The sequence below is a fragment of the Hypoxylon trugodes genome, assembly GCF_022578975.1.
Source record: "Hypoxylon trugodes strain CBS 135444 unplaced genomic scaffold F4822scaffold_4, whole genome shotgun sequence".
Taxonomy (NCBI): Eukaryota; Fungi; Ascomycota; class Sordariomycetes; order Xylariales; family Hypoxylaceae; genus Hypoxylon; species Hypoxylon trugodes.
In genome coordinates, this window is record NW_026250019.1 from 294,073 (window position 1) to 309,778 (window position 15,706).

At 46.1% G+C, this 15,706-nt stretch overlaps 5 protein-coding genes across 5 annotated transcripts; 4 read left to right on the forward strand and 1 right to left on the reverse strand.

Annotated features, from left to right (window-relative positions):
• Positions 1–343: 343 nt before the first annotated feature.
• F4822DRAFT_436883 (linoleate diol synthase) lies at positions 344–3,955 on the forward strand (the record flags this gene model as incomplete). Its single annotated transcript, XM_051462357.1, has 7 exons — positions 344–566; positions 625–1,591; positions 1,646–2,162; positions 2,213–2,441; positions 2,502–3,289; positions 3,343–3,588; positions 3,650–3,955. 7 exons carry the CDS (start codon positions 344–346, stop codon positions 3,953–3,955), a joined length of 3,276 nt encoding a protein of 1,091 aa, XP_051315115.1.
• A 1,398-nt stretch (positions 3,956–5,353) lies between these two features.
• F4822DRAFT_436884 (calcium ATPase) lies at positions 5,354–9,038 on the forward strand (the record flags this gene model as incomplete). Its single annotated transcript, XM_051462358.1, has 10 exons — positions 5,354–5,427; positions 5,497–5,570; positions 5,628–5,896; positions 5,962–6,503; positions 6,555–6,795; positions 6,858–7,273; positions 7,329–7,677; positions 7,726–8,309; positions 8,368–8,685; positions 8,738–9,038. 10 exons carry the CDS (start codon positions 5,354–5,356, stop codon positions 9,036–9,038), a joined length of 3,168 nt encoding a protein of 1,055 aa, XP_051315116.1.
• Positions 9,039–9,249: 211 nt separating this feature from the next.
• On the forward strand, positions 9,250–10,022 carry F4822DRAFT_197847 (uncharacterized protein). The gene has a single exon (XM_051453667.1). The coding sequence runs from the start codon at positions 9,457–9,459 to the stop codon at positions 9,979–9,981; it is 525 nt and encodes a 174-aa protein (XP_051315117.1). The 5' UTR covers positions 9,250–9,456; the 3' UTR covers positions 9,982–10,022.
• Positions 10,023–10,618: 596 nt separating this feature from the next.
• On the forward strand, positions 10,619–13,342 carry F4822DRAFT_427697 (uncharacterized protein; the record flags this gene model as incomplete). The annotated part of the gene is made up of 4 exons (XM_051460786.1): positions 10,619–11,172; positions 11,226–11,480; positions 11,553–11,977; positions 12,039–13,342. 4 exons carry the CDS (start codon positions 10,619–10,621, stop codon positions 13,340–13,342), a joined length of 2,538 nt encoding a protein of 845 aa, XP_051315118.1.
• A 66-nt stretch (positions 13,343–13,408) lies between these two features.
• F4822DRAFT_197873 (P-loop containing nucleoside triphosphate hydrolase protein) lies at positions 13,409–15,141 on the reverse strand. The gene is made up of 6 exons (XM_051453668.1): positions 15,084–15,141; positions 14,183–15,032; positions 13,949–14,134; positions 13,751–13,901; positions 13,560–13,658; positions 13,409–13,498 (listed from the first exon to the last, which is right to left on the reverse strand). Exons 2-6 carry the CDS (start codon positions 14,869–14,871, stop codon positions 13,475–13,477), a joined length of 1,149 nt encoding a protein of 382 aa, XP_051315119.1. The 5' UTR covers positions 14,872–15,032; positions 15,084–15,141; the 3' UTR covers positions 13,409–13,474.
• Positions 15,142–15,706: the final 565 nt, after the last annotated feature.

The following is a 15,706-nucleotide window of genomic DNA, read 5'->3' on the forward strand; positions in this document are numbered from 1 at the left end:
TAATCATACGCATTGCTTTCTAGAGCACATCCGATCCCTGTTGTATTCGTAGAGAGCTTAGGTAGAGTGTCCGATGCTTATACCTTTGAGACTGGAAGGGTTCTCCTAAACTATCCAGCGGACCGAGAGCTGGTAGCCGTGCTTTGTAATACTTGGTTGATATCTGGGCATGTTTAAAATGTGGCGCTGGGGCGCCTGCATTTTTAAATCGGGGGTAAACCTCTATCTTCCAGTGTTGATTTTTCCTAACTAAATCACAATGGTAAACGGGAAAATGGATGATGGGCTCAATGGGTCTAATGGAAACGGGGCTCGTCATGTCGATTCCAATAGCTTTACCACAATGAACAAGTCGTCGAAATCGTCATCTAGCTCTATTCATAGAGGGAAACAGGAGACCCCGCCGAGGGCCGACCGTGAAGGTGTCTCAGCCGTCTTTGCCCAATTTGGGCAATTGCTTCAGGCTTCACGACGACCTCTGCCTACCCAGAACGGCGATGGGACATATACCACCACAGTCCAGAGACCAGGATTTAGGAATGATTTAAAACATATCCGTATGAAAGGTATGTCCTCATTCGCCGACGGAGAAGCCCATGATGAGACTGACTAAGAAATATGTAGATGTGAGGACAATCGCGGATCTTGTTCGGAGCAAGCTCAAGGGGGAACAGGTTACCGATGACAAGACAATGATAATGGAACGCGTTATCCAACTCGTCGCTGGCCTACCCGATAAGTCTCGGCTTAGAGAGGAGTTGACCAATGTCTTCATAAATGAACTTTGGTACACGTTGGACCACCCGCCTCTACTGTACATGGGAGATAAACATCAATACAGGATGGCGGATGGATCGTGGAATAACCCGACAAACCCTCAACTTGGAGCAGCTGGATCTACGTATGCTCGAACTTGTCGCCCTGGCATTGTACCTCTGGGTGCTTTGCCTGACCCATCGCTTATCTTCGAATCAGTCATGAAGCGGACCGAATATCGCAAGCATCCGAACAATGTCTCCTCGATACTTTGGTACTGGGCGACCATCATCATTCACGACCTCTTCTGGACCGATCAGACAGACATAAGCAAAACTAAGACTTCCTCGTTCTTAGATCTTTCTCCGCTCTATGGTAGTAACGAAGAAATGCAAAAGACCATCCGAACTTTCAAAGATGGGATGATGAAGCCCGATACTTATGCCGACAAGCGGCTTCTTGGTTCCCCGCCAGGAGTAAGCGTCCTCTTAATCATGTTCAATCGTTTCCACAACTACGTGGCAGCAAACCTTGCTGCCATCAATGAGGGTGGCCGCTTTACGCCACCCGGCCCGGGTCTTAGCAAGGAGAAAGAAAAGGCCGCATGGGATAAATACGACAATGACCTTTTCCAAACTGCCCGGCTTGTGACTTCCGGATTATACATTAACATTACCCTCGTGGACTATGTGAGAAACATCATCAATCTCAACCGATCCAACACCACGTGGACTCTTGATCCTCGAGCAGATATGGGCCGTGACGCTGGAACTAATTCAGGGTCTGAGCGTGGTACTGGAAGTATGGTTTCCGCCGAGTTCAATCTTTGTTACAGGTGAGTGATATATATTTCCAAGTCTGAAAGATGCAATTAGTTAAATATTCGCAGGTGGCATTCATGCATCTCAGCCAAGGACGACCAATGGGTTCAAGATTTCTTCCGAGGGATATTCAACAAAGATCCACAGGAGCTGAGTGATCACGATATGTTCATGGGCTTCGCGAAATTCGAACGTGGTATCCCGGAAGACCCTGCTGAGAGAGTATTCGGCGGCTTCAAGCGTAACGCTAACGGCGCGTTCAATGACGATGACCTTGTTAACTGCATATGTGATTCCATAGAGGATTGCGCAGGGGCATTTGGTGGTCGCAATGTACCCCAGGCAATGAAGCCAGTCGAGATATTGGGTATCCTCCAAGGTCGGAAGTGGAACGTCGCGGGTCTGAACGAGTTCCGCAAACACTTCGGACTTAAGCCTTACGAGAGATTCGAAGACATCAATTCCGATCCTGAGATTTCCGGTTCGCTCCGAAATCTTTACGAACATCCGGATTATGTTGAGTTATACCCAGGGATCGTGGCTGAGGAGGCGAAGGAGCCAATGGTCCCCGGTGTTGGAATTGCCGTAAGTGACTTGCGATGCGATGGAAGTGAAACTACTAACCCCATCATTAGCCTACCTACACCATCTCCCGTGTCATCCTATCAGATGCCGTCTGCCTCACTAGAGGAGATCGTTTCTACACTACCGATTATCACCCGCGTGGCCTCACGTCTTGGGGATATAATGAAGTGGCGTATGATCTAAACGTCAACCAGGGCTGCGTGTTCTATAAGCTGTTCATCCGAGCTTTCCCTAACTACTTCAGGAGCGACTCAGTCTATGCTCATTACCCTATGGTCGGTAAGTACACACTCGCAGAAAAGGGGGCTAGTAATCATGGCGACTAACCGATCCATCTAGTTCCAAGCGAGACCAAGATGATCCTAACCAACCTTGGCCGAGTTCAGAACTTCAATTACGACCGTCCTTCATTTATCCATCCACAAGTTAACATCACAACCTACGAGGGCGCCCAATACATATTCGACAACCAAGACAAGTATAAAGCCATTTGGAATGAAGGATTTTCATTCCTAATGGGCGCCGGCCGTAACCCCTCTAAGCTTTCGGAAGACCCCGCCTTTCAGGCTAGACAGTGGGAGAGTATACAATATCAACTATACAAAGAGGATTGGAACTCGGACATCAAGACCTTCTACTCGCAGGTCACTGATAAGCTGATCAGAGAGAAAAGTTATAAGCTGGCCGGGCAAAATTTCGTTGACATTGTCCGAGATGTTGGGAACATTGGGCCGGTGCATTTCGCCTCGCGGGTATTCAATTTGCCACTCAAGACAGAAGAGAACCCAAGGGGTATTTATAGCGAACAAGAACTATACATGGTTCTCGCTATAATAGTTGTTTGCATCTCCTTTGATATCGACCCTGTCAAATCATTCCCGTTACGCCAGGCAGCAAAAGCTGTGGCGGGGCAATTGAGCAAACTAATTGAAGCAGATGTAAAGCTGGTAACGAGTTTCGGTGTTGGTAATTTGTTCGCTTCAAGGCCAAAGAAGAATGATCCGTTGGCAGCGTATGGTACTAATTTGATCAAGGGACTTTCCAAAGCTGGCATGAGCAATTACGATATCGCATCGAGTCAAATCATGCCGACCGCAGGCGCATCTGTAACAAGCATCGCGGAAGTGGTATGTTTCCTTATGCCTGACTCTTCATTCATCCTATAACTCACATTGTATAGTTTGCCCAAGCTGTGGACTACTTCTTATCACCAGAGGGATCCAAATACATCCCTGAGTTGTATCGCGTCGCGAATACCCCATCCACGGATGAAACAGACGCATTGATGCTCGGGTACTGTATGGAGGGCATCAGGCTCGCGGGAACTTTCGGTTTATACCGTGAAGTGGCAGTCGACGATACGATCGGGGAGAGCGATGGCCACCGAGTGCCCGTTAGATCTGGAAATCGCGTTTTTGTCAGCTCTGTAAGTGCGCCCTTAATTAACCCTTATCATATCCCTTAAGTTACTAACATTACTCGCAAAGATCGATGCGGCTAAGGATGCCAAACATTTCCCTGACCCCGAGAAAGTGAATCCGCGTCGTCCATTGGATGCTTACATCCATTTCGGGTTAGGACCTCACGCTTACTTTGGAGGTAATGCAAGTCAAGCTGGGTTAACAGAGATGTTCCGATCTGTTTTCAAGCTGAAGAATGTTCGGAGGGCTCCCGGTGCTCAAGGAGAGCTCAAGAAAGTGTCCGCACCTGGCCGTTCCTATTTGTACATGAGAGAGGATAGGGGAGCATACTTCCCGTTCCCTTGCACGATGACGATATGCTACGATAACTAAAATCAACGTTAGGTAAGCACGTTTTTAGAAAGCGTCGAGTTTCAGAGTGAGAAAGTGGGTTAAGGGTATGTTTTTTCTAGTGGAGGCCTTTTATTGACGCAACTTTAAAGTACCAAAAGCGGCACTAGGCGGATACGGGGATGCTGTACATAATGTAATTACACAGCCACCTAGCCTGTTTGATGGCGCCCCGTAGAGCAGAGCTGGCAAAAGGTTGCGGGATTTAAGCACTCACTGATTTATTAATTCTCAATTGATATTCATAATTGCACAAATACTTTATGCTAGTGAATGTGTTTAAATTATCCAAGACGGCATAAAAAAGCCACCCGTCTGACCATTAAGAGTTAATAAAAAGCAAATAGTCTTCAGTTTCTTATAAAGTTACCTGATTAGGAACGCCGAATTGTGGAACTGGGGCCAATCAGGACAAAGTAAACTGTAAAGTCGTAAAGTTTCGTACCTAAGTACCCCACGTGTAAGTAATGTCTATATGTAAATGTAAATGTATACCTCAGGTGGTAAAAATACATCATCACGCAGAAGAGATGCTTCATTCTGTATTTGAGCTTGCATACCCCACAGATCCCATCCAAAAATGGGGAGATAATGAGCTCCGTATATCAATGTCGACCCACATTTGGGAGGCCGCCCCTTATTTGATTACTCCAAGGTTCCCCTGCTCATGAAAAGCACCAACATTTCTCGCAGGCGTCGCGGACACGTGAGTGTGTACATTCTTAACTCGTTAGTGGTACTGCGATATATGTGTTACGACTAGCACCATGTTTTCCCATGACATCTCCGTCTTACCGCTTAAATCTCCTTGGAGCACGCCAGCCTGGGGAGCTGATTTACGAGCACCTGGTTTGGTAGCTTAGCAGAGCTTTACTAGATCCGGTGCGCGAATTTTCATGAAGCTCAAAGGATGATATTGTGAAAATGTCTATTTTCTCGAGCTCCTGGCGCCAAAAAGCCTGTTGTGGTTGCCGACATGTGATGCGGAGCTGAGCAGAGCGTCGAGTATGGATGATTAAGTTATACTGTGGGAAATATGTGAGGGTGGCTCACAATTGACAGTGCGACATCCTGTTTTGGTTGCTTTTCCAACAGCCTTTTACCACCAAAATCGGTGACCTGTGAACTCTCGATTAGACAGGCCTTGCCGAATATTATAAATTGTGGCATTCACTTCGCCTCATCATGACTTTTCTGCATCCGAATTAACTGCTGGCTACTCAGAAGGGTTATTTGGCAGACATTGAACTACAAGATTCACATATTTGTATTTACCCCTGAAATATGGACGAACCCGAATTAAAGCATGGCGTGAAATGGGACGATGAAGAGGCAGGCCAGCCTTCGCGTGGGCTTCGTCGTGCACATTCTAGTGGCTCAATGTCTATTCGAAGTGTGCATTCGCGACGTGAAGTTGACCCATCGATTATCCTCCCAATTCAATACCGTACCGTGTAAGTCATTACATTCCCGCCTAATAATACAAAACTAGGTTTCAATGCTAACGTCGAATTTTCATTCAGATCGTATCAAATCGAGGAATCTAAACAGCAAGATGTCGAGGCGCTATCGAAGGCGAAAGACACGGCTACCAAGGGTTGATAAGCTCGACCCGACATTTCCCTTCGTCCCCTTGCTCACATCATTGGCACAGAGCTATCTTCACTTGAATGGCACACAATTTCAACTGACGAGGCTCTTCGTCGTCTCAGCGCATCGATGGCCGAAGGGCTCTCAAACGAACAGGTTACACGAAGACTGAAGGAGTACGGCCGAAATGCTCCGTCGCCACCAAAGTCCGATACAATTCAAAAATTCTTTGGGTATTTCTTCAAGGGATTTGGCCCCGTACTCCTAGTCGGAGCTATTCTAGTTTTCGTCGCATGGAAACCACTTGGCCAGCCGCCATCTCTGGCTAATCTGGTGAGCAAGGTTAAATGGAATAAGCATGCGAACTCTCGTGATACTAACCAGAACTCCCCCCTTAGGCCCTAGGTATTGTCCTTGTTGCAGTGTTCTTCATCCAAGCTGCGTTCAATATGTTCCAAGACTGGAGTTCCTCACGAGTGATGAGTTCTATTAAAAGCATGCTTCCCGAAGATTCCATGGTCCTCCGAGATGGTGTACAGGCTTCTCTTGATGCACAGGATCTCGTCCCGGGAGATATCGTACTCATCAAAGCAGGCAATAAACTACCGGCTGACATGCGCTTCCTACAAGTCTCTAGCGATGCCAAGTTCGACAGATCTATCCTAACTGGAGAGTCCTTACCCCTTGCGGCGACGGTGAACTCAACTGATGACAACTACCTCGAAACCCGTTGCATTGGCTTGCAAGGTACTCACTGCGTCTCTGGATCCTGTGTGGGGTTGGTTGTGGCAACTGGCGACCGCACGGTATTCGGTCGCATCGCTGCTTTGACAAACGAGCCTAAATCCAAGATGACTACATTGGAAAAGGAGGTTCTATACTTCGTTATCATCATCTGCTCGATTATGCTTACTATGATAACTATCGTGTTGATTGTCTGGTGAGTTCGCTGCGGATGCCGCTTAGGCTAACGGGTGCTAACGGTGCGTAGGGGTGCATGGCTGAAAAAGGTCCATCCAGATTGGATCAACGTCCCGACACTGGTCGTCGACTGCGTTAGCGTAGCTATCGCTTTCATCCCCGAAGGTCTACCAATCGCGTTAACAGCCGGCTTGACCATCACCGCGAACCTGATGCGGAAGCATAAAGTTTTATGCAAGTCATTGAAGACAGTCGAGACCCTTGGTTCTGTCTCAGTGATCTGCTCAGACAAGACAGGAACTCTTACCGAGGTAAAGAACAAATCGATATCAACGTCAGTGTTCCATTGAGCCTAGACTAATTTTTCATTTAGAACCGAATGACTGTTACTGAATGTACTATTGGAACCCACACTATCACAATCGAAGGGGCTGAAGACGAACTGGAAGGGAGCACGGCCCCAGCCATCGCCGGCATGGTGACAACAGGTGTAGGCCAAGTACGAGCTATCGCTGGACTCTGCAACGCAGCTGAATTCGATGCCGCCACTATGGATTTACCTATTGAGCAGCGTCGTGTTTTTGGCGATGCGACCGATCAGGCTGTCTTAAGATTCTCTGAACGATTCGGATCCGTGCACCACATGCGCCAATGCTGGCAAAAGACGTACGAACTAGCGTTCAACAGTAAGAACAAATTCATGATTCGAACGTTTTCCCTGTTTAGAAAAGATTGTCTGAAAGCTACGTTGTCGGAGAGCGAAGCAGACAACTTCAATAAGGGCGATACGTAAGGCATCCGAGATAATCCCTATTATATTCTTGCTGATACTAACCTGTATTAGTCTATTAACCATTAAAGGGGCTCCCGATGTCCTAATCGGCCGATGTTCGTCGTTCGTTAATAATGCAGGAGATGTACACCCCTTTGATGAGGAAATGCGGGTAACATTTGAAAGAGTAAAAGACACATATAGCAGCCAAGGAAAACGATGTCTTTTACTTGCCCGCAAGGTCATACGGCAGGGTGAACTGCAGCATCAGTCCGGGACGAGTCAATTTGAAGACGAGATAATCGAACAGGCGAAATCAGACTTAACTCTAGTTGGCCTTGTAGCTATTGTCGATCCTCTGCGCCCGGAAATCCGTGAGGTGGTTTCTACATTGCGCGGTGCTGGCATAAGGGTGTTCATGGTAAGTGGCATTCGATATCTGCAATGAACATTCGTTGACAATTTTAAGGTAACTGGCGACTTTGCTCTTACTGCCCTTGCTATTGCTCAGGATGCCGGTATCATTAGCAATCCTACATCCTTAGTCGACAATGTTTCGTCGCTCCCCAGGGAGCAAGCAAGTAATGGTATCAAATGCACAGACGCTCCTTCGTCAATCCTCATTAGCGGACCGGAGTTACTGAGCTTAAACGAGAACCAGTGGAAGGCTCTGACGGAGTATGACGAAATTGTTTTCGCTCGGACTACACCGGAGCAAAAGTTACGTATCGTGAGGGAGTTTCAGACCAATGGGGTTGTAGCAATGACAGGCGATGGCGTGAATGATGCGCCATCTTTAAAAGCCGCTGATGTTGGTATTGCTCTTGGGAGTGGATCCGACATTGCGATCGAAGCCGCGGATATGGTGCTTCTCGACTCTTTCTCTTCCGTCGTTGAAGCGGTTCAATACGGTCGCGTGGTATTCGATAATCTGAAGAAAGTCATCTGCTACCTCTTACCCGCCGGTAGCTTCGCTGAATTCTGGCCTGTCATGACGAACGTCGTATTCGGACTTCCCCAAATCCTCTCATCTTTTCTCATGATTATCATTTGGTGGGTGCTCCGGTAATCTAGGCAAGATCGTGTGTATAACAACTTACCTTTTTTGTAGTTGCTTCACTGACTGCGCTGCCGCAACGGTACTCTCGTACGAAAAACCGGAGGCTGACGTCTTGCTGCGAAAACCACGAAACGTTAAGAAGGACCGTTTGGTTAATTGGCAACTCATTATTCATGCCTACGGTGTTCTCGGAATGATCGAAACTATCGCTTCTTTCGCGATGGCTTATTGGTATCTAGAGAAGAATGGTATACCCTTTCGTGTGTTATGGTTCTCTTTCGGGAACCTCCCGGATTGGATTGACCCAGACTACTATGCCACCAAATTAAATGAAGCTTCTTCTATTTACTTCGTCAATCTAGTCGTCATGTAAGCCAAGAAACCTGTATCGCCTTAATTGAAGTCGATTAACATGTTTTAGGCAATGGTTCAATTTGCTCGCCGTTCGTACGCGACGATGGAGCATATTTCAGCATCCTCCCGCCTTCAACAAGACCACTCAAAACCTTTATCTTTTCCCAGCGATCGCATTCGCCCTGTCCATGGCCGTTCTCTGGCTGTATATTCCACAGCTCCAGTCGGTTTTGGGCACATCCCCGGTCCCTGTGGAACATTGGTTCTTGCCTTTTGCTTTTGGCCTGTTCATTATGTTATTTGACGAAGGGCGCAAATTTCTCGTGCGAAGATATCCTAACGGAATAGCCGCAAAATTAGCCTGGTAACCCATAATTTCTTAGAGCTCTGCTGTCGCCCTTGATCTGGCAGGCGAGGGCGTTGCGAGGAGCATGTTATCCACCCGGGTACCGCAAAAGCGGTATGCAGGCTGGGTAAAAAAACGCCTATCCAGATTATGTCTTAAATATCTAGGTACCAATCCAGGCATACTTCGCTACACCAACTTCTCAATGTGCTGAGACATTACCCAAGAGAATAAAGTCCATGCAGGCATGTGCAGAAAGAAGCAGGCTGTGCCGATTAAGTGTGGCTGGACTGCGGTGCGACCTCTATACAGCTGATCATCCTACCTAATACACACGATAATAAAAGTTTTTCTGAAATGGATCCCAAAAAGTCGAGTTTCTTGATCCAATTCTTTTGTATAATACTTCGATATTCCATTGACACAGTATTCCCTACCCAATGGCTTCGCATGCAACCAGCACTATTCAGGATATTTTTGTGAAGGCCAAATCCGAGTTCCTGGGTGAATTAAAGGACAAGAAAAATAAATCCGAACTTCAGAAGGCATGTACAGTTGATGACATCTGGGCTTATACAGCCAAGCTCCAGGTAGAACAGGGACACGAGCGACGCCTTCGTGGACTCCAAAAGATCCAACCGTATCTCGAGCGGCTTCAAGAATACGCTGGTGTTATTGAAGTGTTCGTTCAAGTCAAACCCGATATCTTGGCGCTCATTTGGGGGTCAATAAAAATCCTTCTTCAATCGTCGAGCAATGTCACAAAGTGTTTCGATGCTATTTTGGACGTGATGAAATGCCTTGGACCCGCCCTCCCTACTTTTAATAAATTTACACCGCTATTAAACGCCAACGAACGTATTGGCTATGTACTCGGCCTTTTCTTTAAAGATATTCTCGATTTTTATTTGACGGCCTTAAATTTCTTCAGCTTGAAAGGTAATTCAATACAGGGAATTGAATAGAAGGCTATGCTAATATGATCAGGCTGGCAAGTTGCGTTCGAAGGTCTATGGCCTATCCGCAGATCCAGGATTGATATTATTTCTAAGAATATCGAGAAGCATCGACTTCTCCTATATAATGGAATTTCAATCGGCGATGTTCTGGAAGCTCACGAGGCGCGACAGAGGGCATATGCGTAATACGAAAGAGATTTTGAATTTCAACAGAACCAAACTTTCCAATCAATCGAGACATGCGTGGATCCCCCGTCATATGATATTCTCGATTCCTTACGGTCCTTAAGATGTGAGGGAACAGGAACTTGGCTTCGACGAGACGCAGGCTTTTGCAAGTGGCTAGATTCAACAGAAACATCGGCGAATATCATCTGGATTCAAGGGATCCCAGGGGCCGGTCAGTCAAACCTATCTGATATTTATATCTGTCTACTCTTTAGGTCTAACTTGAATGTAGGAAAATCGTGCTTAGCATCTATGGTTATCGACGAACTAAAGAATAAAGGTCAAGGCAATTGCCTTTTTTGCTTTTCTCAACTATAAGCGTGATACCGATTTACCACGTCATATTTTCCAATCCCTTCTATTCCAATTGGCTTCCCGGAAAGGGGACTTAAAAGCCGTGCTATGTAACAAGATCATGCCCGAGGGAAACGACATGAGCCGTGAATTGAAGGGAAACCTGGACCTCACTCTTCATACCCTTTCAATGTTGCTGCAATGCGCTGGAAAGACATACATTGTCATTGACGGTTTGGACGAAATCAAGGGGTCCACGCAACAGATTTTTCTGGATCGACTAATTAGATTAGTCGAAGAGTGCGAGGATACCAAGCTTCTCCTGGTGAGTAGAAAAGGACATGTCCTTAACAGAGCTCTTCAAGACGTCTCTACCATTATAAATGTGGAACAGAATAATACCGGATGCATACGTTCTTACGTGAAGCATTGGTCTAAAGAATGGTTCGATCGCGCTGGATTCGACGATGAAGCCTGCATTGGGATCCGAAAGATGTTATTCCCAATACCGATGAAAGCTAAGGGTAAGCTATACGGAACTTTTATGACGGATGCCAAGAATCTTTCAGGTATGTTCCTCTATGCTAGGCTCGTTTTAGAGAACATCGAAGCATTGCGAGATATCGAGACAATCCAAGAAGAACTCCGTGTTCTTCCCGAGACACTCGACGAGATGTAAGATACTCATCCTAAATGTAAATCGCTGTACTAAATGCCGTACTTTTCAGTTATGGGCGTGTTATCCAACGGATATTCAACCCATTGATTTCTTCTTCGGGGCTTGCGAAAAGGATACTATCATGGGTTGCTTGCTCTTCTGTTCCCCTAACACGCCAAGAGATGGAGCAAGCATTACTCATAAAACCTCATTCTAGAACAGTTCCAAATGTAGCAGCGCCGCTAAATTATCTACAGCTCTGCGGGCCCCTAATTGACACGCACCATGGGGATAAGTTACAGCTCGTCCATTTCACAGTGAAAGAGTATGCGAGTATTTTCATACCTACCTAGGGGGTTATATTCAATGTGAGACCTAACTCTGACTTGTACTTCAGGTATATTATGAACCGGAACAGACCATTTATTAATGAAGAGGGGGCCATTTTAGATATCGCTAAGACGTATATCAATTATCTATGCTGTGATAACTTTGATCCATTCGCCGACGACGACGAAGTTCAGGAATACCTCCGAGTTGGTGTTTATCGCCTATTTCGTTTGGCAGAGTCTCAATGGGCGGAAAGCATGAAACAGTTGGCAAGATGCAGCAGGAGAGAGATACCCCAGGAGCTACTCGAACTCCTTCAACAATTCCTTGTCATCCGCAGCAATGTGAGGTATGCCGAAAGCACAGAAAGCAAGCCAAATATTTGGGGTCTTGACTCGCTCAAAGAGACGCCCGAGATTCAGAAATTACTGTCACAATTTCTCGCCCATCAATTATGGCAAAAGGGGGCAGATAACTGTCGATTAGACGAGGGTATGAGATTTATCCATTAGAGCATCCACCTACAAGAGTTCGATACTAATTCTTAGTTTAGAGGCAGACAATGCATGGGTTGACCAAGATCCAACCACTCTTTCGATTACAGCCTTGCAAATCCACCAGAATCTCGAGGGCCTAATCTGCCCGGACGGTGGGCACAAACAAGACTGCCATTGCTCATCATTGAAGAAGCACTATGGTCCCCGTCTTTTCAAGTGCAGCTATGTAGCATGCCGATTTCGTTCCATAGGGTTCGAACAACGGTCAACGCGCGATCGGCACATCAAACATCACAGCCGCCCTTTTAAATGTCCGGTTCAAACATGCGAATACTTTTTCATTGGGTTTCTTTCGCAGGCACAATGTGACCAGCACTATAACCATTTACATAAGGCATCAGCAACCATTAACGACACAGATTCTCTTTACGAAGATTTTAGGGAGGACGAACTTGAACGAGTTTCGCTTGATTTCGTCGATTGCGACGATATTGAAGAGATGAAACGACTTATGCATGTAATTGAATACTCCCCTCGCAAGGACACCATTCTACGACATACGGGGGAGTTGGTTGCCCATTCAGGGTCCCTAGAAATGGCTAAAATCGTGTTTATGAAGGCTAGGAAATACGAATTGCACCCATATTTGGAGAAGTCCATCGAGGGAGGGAACCTCCCCGTTTTCGCATGGCTCTGCGAGCCAATAGACGAACACTATTCTACAAAGATCACGATGGACGCCATTGCTTCGGGCTCTTTAGAAATATTTGATATATGGAAGGATTTCCTCATAAGGACCAATCAAACCTATAGGGCTTTAGAGAATGAATCTATACCAAGGAAGCTGGCTCCCGATGTCGAAGTCAGGCTTGCAGAGTTTTGGAAGGAGCAACACGTATTAGGTAAATTGCGTAATTCCAATGGAAGACTATCAGGTTACAAAGGACGACTAAACGAAAGATTGGTGGAAGCCGGGAAATACGCATGCTCACCACAACTTGCAGAAACACTGCTTCAACTCGGAGCAAACCCCAATTATAAAAAAGAAGATAGGGGACAGAAAACAAAGCAAACTCCTCTAATTTATGCTTCATTAAAAATGACTAAAGCAGCCGTCGATACGATAAAGGTTCTCTTGTTAGGAGGGGCAGACCCGCATCACGAGAGAAAAATTACATTTGGTTCACGTAAAGGTACAGTGCAGAGAGCTGCAGACGGCGCTGGGGCCAAAGGCATTTCAAAGTGGTTGAGCATGGCGTGGGATGAATTAGTTCAGTGGGCGAAGGAGGAAAGGGAGAAGGGAAGGGGAATCTATAAGAATGAGGATTTCATAGAGGACGACTCAAAGACGGAGACTTAAGTTCGACCGTGCTTATAGAGATGACTCGACAACTATCCACAAAAGAGTGATATGCCTATCTCTCTCGGTAGATATATAACTCTTTTGTTCCTAGTATTCTATATCCTACATCCAGCTGCAGAGGTACTGGGTTCACTCTAAGTAATTCAACAGATGCTTCATAGTCATAATATTAGTAACCTTTACAGTGTGCTTTGAAGAGTTGGAAGAGACGAACCTTCTTCCAATCCAGTCTTATCTCATCAGCGGTAGCGCCTCCTCCTCCAAGGGACTTATTAACGAGCTGGAGCTTTTTTTCTTTGACATCCTGGACGTACTAAATCAACGAGTTGATTAGTTCGATCACCTTGTTCTATATAGGTACGCATAATACTCCATATACCTGAACAGAGAAGAGAGATTACTTACGCCCTCAATAGAATAGGGAACGATGTATCGAGTTGCTACCACATCTCGCCTTTGGCCCATTCGATGGACTCGGTCTAGAGCCTGGGCTTCTAGCATTGGATTCCAGTGAGGCTCCATAAGATGAATATAATTAGCCGCAGTAAGATCGACCCTAGCATCCTGGTTAGATTCTGAATGAGTGATGAATAGATATCTTACCCCTCACTAACACTTCCTATGGTAGCGATCATAACTGTACAGTTACCGACTTCGTCAAATTCGGATAGAGCGGATGCCCTTTGCGAGGAAGACTTCTGCCCATCTACCCTCGTAAAGGAGAAGCCGCTTTGAAGGAGTGCATTCTCGAGAAGGTCTAGCATCCGTGTCCAGAACGTGAAAACAACACTTGAGGCCATCAGCACAGCATCGAATACTACTAGGGAGTAAACGAACCTCTTCACGGGTTTTTCATTCGTGCCAATTGAGTTTAGTCTTTGCTCTTCACGTAGGTTGGCGATAAGTGCTTTGACTTTAGCCGAAGGCTCATAAGTTGAGCCCTGCAACATCATATCTGTCCCTGACTGCGTTTCGGTACAGATCGGGCATGCAATCTGATGAGCGGATGATGTTTTCCCATCGTCTGCGTTAGTACATGAATTACATAGGACATGAATACATCCAAATTCAGAAAAGACCCCATCTGAGGATACTTCAATATTACAAGAATCGCAATTGGTCAATCCGTTCTCGATTCTGCCTTGAAAGTTTTCCGAGACGAATTGCTGACTCCAAGCCTGCTGCATCCTTAATGGAACAAGGCTTTCGCCATGGTTACAAATCAGACGCAACGTGTTGATAAGCGGAAGAATATGTCCGGATGGGTGCGAGCTTCCTGTGCTGTTATCCGAGAAAGCCCCAGATACAAAGCTGGATATTTTGGACCTGAAGAATTCGTAGAGTTCTCGATCTTTCTGGTCTAGTGACACAAGATGTTCCTTCTCAATCCTCGGTGGTATTTTGAGCTCATCCCAAATGCTGGTTTTTGTCCTTTGGAGACAGGATGATGCCACAAGCCGGCGGAGCCGCCTGAGCCCCTCTGGTTGTTCGTTTCGGAGCGGTCCGGCGATCCAATAGTCAAACATTGGCTTGTCACCAAACGGAGTACTGCCAATGAATGTTAAGAGGGACCCGTAATCGTCGAGCCGATTCTAGATTGGAGTTCCTGTCAAGCACCATCTTCGCTTAGCGGGTATAGCACACATGGATTGAAAAATCTTATTCGATCGATCCCTAATGTGGTGTGCTATGACCTCGTCAATTCCATAACGCATCATTATCTGAAGAATCATCTCACCTTCATCAAGTACAATTCGGGCCCATTCCCTCGACAGCAAGGGATTCGGTGTGGAATTGGATTTCCATTCGGATAAAACAGTGCCGTATGTTGTTAGGACGATGTCGGATTCATGGAGCGACGGTGACAGTTGATTTCTAGACGATCCATAATAGAGTCTCCCGAATACTTCCAGGACGGAGATGCCTTAGCCATGTTAGTATATCAGCAAGAGAAATGACATGAGAACGTACGTAGAAATTTGCTTTTGCCATGAGGTGATTGCTAACGTGTGATTAGCTATTGCCAAGAAATGCCATTGCGGTAAGGGATAATAGGGGCTGGCTAATTACTCGATTTTGGGCAAACGACCAGAGTCGTACACGATAATTCAGAATTGAAATACGCTGAGTTGTCTAAGGATGTCACAATTAGAGACAGCATGCTTAATATTTTGCCAAGCCCCATATCCTAATGACAGTTAGATCTGATAACTACCAGGATAAGTTTGGCACTTACATCAGCTAGTATTCCCCCTAGGGCTGATCTCGGACGAGTCCTTTGCGGCTTTCCAGTAATCGTGTCGTAGTATCTACCAGACATGTAAGCGCCTATGTCCTCAGGGCCTCTACGTTTAAAAATAC

Bases quoted from the DNA above. Each gene is read 5' to 3' on its own strand.
- F4822DRAFT_197847 (XM_051453667.1), top strand. From the start codon at position 9,457: ATGGCTTCGCATGCAACCAGCACTATTCAGGATATTTTTGTGAAGGCC.
- F4822DRAFT_197873 (XM_051453668.1), bottom strand. From the start codon at position 14,871: ATGTTTGACTATTGGATCGCCGGACCGCTCCGAAACGAACAACCAGAG. The intron at 14,135-14,182 runs GTTCGTTTACTC...GATGGCCTCAAG, and splicing joins AATGAAAAACCCGTGAAGAG to TGTTGTTTTCACGTTCTGGA. The intron at 13,902-13,948 runs GTAAGATATCTA...CCAGGATGCTAG, and splicing joins ATAGGAAGTGTTAGTGAGGG to GGTCGATCTTACTGCGGCTA.